At 36.9% G+C, this 3,966-nt stretch overlaps 1 protein-coding gene across 1 annotated transcript in view; it reads left to right on the top strand.

The window, feature by feature from the left end:
* Positions 1 to 1,775, top strand: part of LOC107717298 (tripartite motif-containing protein 16-like) — a 49,071-nt gene extending 47,296 nt beyond the window's left edge. The window contains exon 7 of the mRNA XM_016524003.1: positions 1,219 to 1,775. Coding sequence (XP_016379489.1) covers positions 1,219 to 1,736 — 518 coding nt within the window. The 3' untranslated portion in view covers positions 1,737 to 1,775. The remainder of the gene's footprint in view (positions 1 to 1,218) is intronic.
* The last annotated feature ends 2,191 nt before the right edge of the window (positions 1,776 to 3,966 follow it).

The following is a 3,966-nucleotide window of genomic DNA, read 5'->3' as shown; positions in this document are numbered from 1 at the left end:
AGGTTCGGTTGATATATATATTAAAAAAAATTTTTTGATGCGCTGAAGTTCACAGAGACCTAGGTGGAAGAAAGTGCACCCTGTTTGCTTTCATTATTTTACAAAAGCACAACGTTTTGTTGTTATTGTGAGTGCACACAAATGAAAGTAGACCTTTAACACATTCAAAATATGTATTACTCTTATCTGTATGACCAAAAATGATGGAGTATTTTAAGTTAAATGCAAATGATCGCACCGGTCTTGCAGTGAGCGCTACTGCATTTTTATCTTTATAAAGCCATTTAACCTGCAGTTATAAATGCATAAATAATGTTTTGATATATTAAACATAAAACGTTGAATACTGATATTTGAAATTATAAAAAGAAAATGAAAAAATACTTTAAATGTGAAATTAAAACCGTCAACAGGAGGCAGTAAGTCACTGTTAATAGATGAGTTATTGCAACTGAACCGAATCATTTAAACGGTTGATTCATTCAGGAACGAAACATGTCATGTTGCTCAGAGACGCAAAACAGTGCTGCTGGTGTCTAAAACGTAAATTCCTTAATATTAACTAACTCCTTGTTTATTGAACCGTTTTAAAAAATCAATATCACATTTCTAATCATGCTAAATTTTGGAGAAGAACAACGGCACTCTTCTTGAGATAATAACTATATGAAATTATATAAATATATAAATTTTCTGCCCCCATGTCTTGATTTTTGTGATCATTCTAAATGTTTTTAATAGACTGAATCATGCAGTGAAATAACGCACTGTAAATGCGCACGCACACTAGTCTAACCTGCTACACTTCACATGATGAATGTGTGCACTCTGTAGTGTGTTTTGCTTGGTTTTTTCGATATACTCGATGTCAAATCACACATCGTTAAAACAACAATTAGGATATTGTCACAGACGATATATATATCGCACACCCCTAGTCCTGACCGATGTGCTGTAATTACCACATAGACCACCTCTTAATGACCTGTCCGTCACGGACTACTGACTTCACCACTTTCTGTGGATTTTTTTTCCCTGCGACTAATACAATTGTGATCGACTATGCCTCTATTAGGGGACAGCCCTAATAAATGATGATTTGCACAGATATCTGTTCATCTGAGACACTGATGATACACTGAACATGAAGAGTTCAGCTACATGAAAAGATCAAACAGATTAATAATTCCTGATTCTGATGTGTTTTATCTCCATCAGATTCCCATCAGCTCACTCTGGATCTGAACACAGTGAATAAACGACTCCGTCTGTCTGAGAACAAGAGAGTGATTACTAACACTGGCACAGATCACCAGTATACTGATCATCCAGACCGATTTGATGAGTGGTCACAGGTGTTGTGTAGAGAGAGTGTGTGTGGACACTGTTACTGGGAGATTGAGTGGAGTGGAGATGTGTATATATCAGTGTCATATAAGAACATCAGCAGGAAGGGATATGGTAATGAGTGTTTGTTTGGATATAATGATCAGTCCTGGAGTTTGTTCTGCTCTCCCTCCAGATACTCATTCTGGCACAATAACATAGATACTGCTCTCCCTGTGAAGTCCATCAGCAGTAGAATAGGAGTGTTTGTGGATCACAGTGCAGGAACTCTGTCCTTCTACAGCGTCTCTGACACAATGAGCCTCATCCACACAGTCAAGACCACATTCACTCAGCCGCTCTATTCTGGGTTTTGGGTTTGTATTGGATCATCAGTGAAACTGTGTTGATGGATCAGAATAGACTGACATTCTACTTATAATGTAGAGAGATTCAATATATATATTCAAGAATAAATGTGTAATAAATCCTCATATTCACTTTTTTTCTTCAGCGCGGAAATAAGCCTATGAGCGAGACTTCCGGGTCATTAACCGCTATAAATAACGACAAGAATAACAACGTGCAGTAAACGGTAAAACTGTTTGCACTACAAACCAGTGTGTTAATAATTAAGATAATACATTAAAATAATATGCAAAGACACACCAACTTTCAATATCAAGCCGCAAAATTAACTGTTTTATACAGCTAAAAATAGCTGGACGCGGATGAGACCGGAAGCTAGACCCATAGAATTTACGGCAAGAAAAAGGTGGATAGACAGTAAAATCTGTGTGTGTGTGTGTGTGTGTGTGTGATTCAGTGACTATGTGTTTCTGTGCTTTTCTCTGTGTGTGTTGATGGAAATCAGTATTTTACTTTTATTTTAGTGTCATAATTTTTATTATTACTATCAAAATTACTTTTTTTAGTTCAAATGATCACACAGAGTCAATAATTAATTTACATTATTCTCCTTATGAAGCTCCAGCACTTTTCAGCGTTTTGTGTTCTTCTGTCTTCCAGCGTCACGAACCGTTGTTTTTATTGTCATACATTTAGCTGTTATCCTCAGAATTATTTTTTCTTTTTAGGTTACAACTTGTTAATAATTTGTGTTACAGTTTTTCTCGATTGTTAACACACTTTAACTGATTCATTTGGACCAATTTCCCAAACCATTTATTCAGTTCTCGAAACAAAGACACATTTCTCAAAAATGTAAACACATTTCACCTGTTTTCACACATGATCCAATTTGCTCAATATTTTCTGCAAATCTCTACACTAGTGCCTTGTTCAGACTGTCAGTATAAATATGATTAGGAATGTGTGTGTCCGATTGGACTGTCCACACTGTGCATAGTAAGTGTTCTGATCCGATTTGTGTGTCCCGTGGCGCTGTTTCATTTTGCTGACAATCAGACACTGTTTTAAAATGACTGTGTGTAAAAATATCATCCCTGTGTAACTCTAGAGATTGTGTGGTTTCTGGTTCTCTGTGCTGCTTTATTCTCTTCAGATGAGTATTTCTGATCTAATGGCATCTTCAGCTGACAGTTTTCATATGATGCTGCTGAGACCGAATATTATATGAAACAGAAACTTTTGTGAATGTGTTTACTGAGGCTCACACATCTTCACATTGTGTTTTAAGGCTGTTGTGATTGTTTGGGACGCTGGTTTAATGCTTGTTTAAAGTCGGCATGAAATTTTCTTAATACATTTTATGGAATGATTATTTTATTTTCATTTATTTTTATTTTTACAACTGACTTTGCAGACAAAGAACTTAATTTTTCAGAGTGAATATGTGAGTGAAACTCATCAAAAGAGGCTGATTGTTACATTTTACATTATATTTATGCATTTGGCAGATGCTTTTATCCAAAGCGACTTATTGTATTCAGCATTGCTAGTGCCTTGGTTGAGTTACAGGAATACTTGCCTATTGTTTCCTCTGATGGAGGCGTGTTTGAGGTGAGAAAGCAGCTGTGTGTGTGAGTGAGTGTGTTTTGTGAGTCAGAGTGTTTAATGGTCACCTGGTTAAGCAGCTGAGCGCCTCTATTTGTGTCTCATTATTTTACGGTAAACGTGGCTCTTTTCTGCCACTGGTCACCAATGCTAACGGTGAGTCACACACACACACACACACACACACACACACAGAGCTCAACAGGTGAGACAGTAACACCTGGAGATTAAAGAGAGACGAAAGAGAGATAAAAAAGTGCACTGAAAGAGACAGAGATTTGCTTGTTTTCTTCAGTTCTACCAGAAAGACTCAGGAGGTGAACATAGAACTCCAAAGTATTTATTTACAAAACCAATATAAAGAACAGAATTATTTTGGCGTAGGCCCCATCCGTAGCTTGAATCAGACATTGTAGATTCCAGCTATTCCTGCCGAAGACGAAGGCAGGGCGGAGCCTACCCCCAAAAGAAAGAAGAAAATGAAATACCCACCAGACGAAGTATTTCTTAAGATCCTAGAACATATGGACAAAAGAAAAGAAAAGATGAGATTTAATTAGTCATAATGTACAACGAGCGTTAAAGAATGTATCAGATTATAGCTTAAAGTATTAGCTTATACAGTAGAGGAGATGAGCCACAGAGGCCTCAGAGAGAGAGGCC

This window comes from Sinocyclocheilus rhinocerous, unplaced genomic scaffold (assembly GCF_001515625.1).
Source record: "Sinocyclocheilus rhinocerous isolate Xijiao unplaced genomic scaffold, SAMN03320098_v1.1 scaffold149, whole genome shotgun sequence".
NCBI lineage: Eukaryota > Metazoa > Chordata > Actinopteri > Cypriniformes > Cyprinidae > Sinocyclocheilus > Sinocyclocheilus rhinocerous.
The sequence above is the reverse complement of the archived record's forward strand: the minus strand, read 5'-3'. Positions and strand labels throughout refer to the sequence as shown.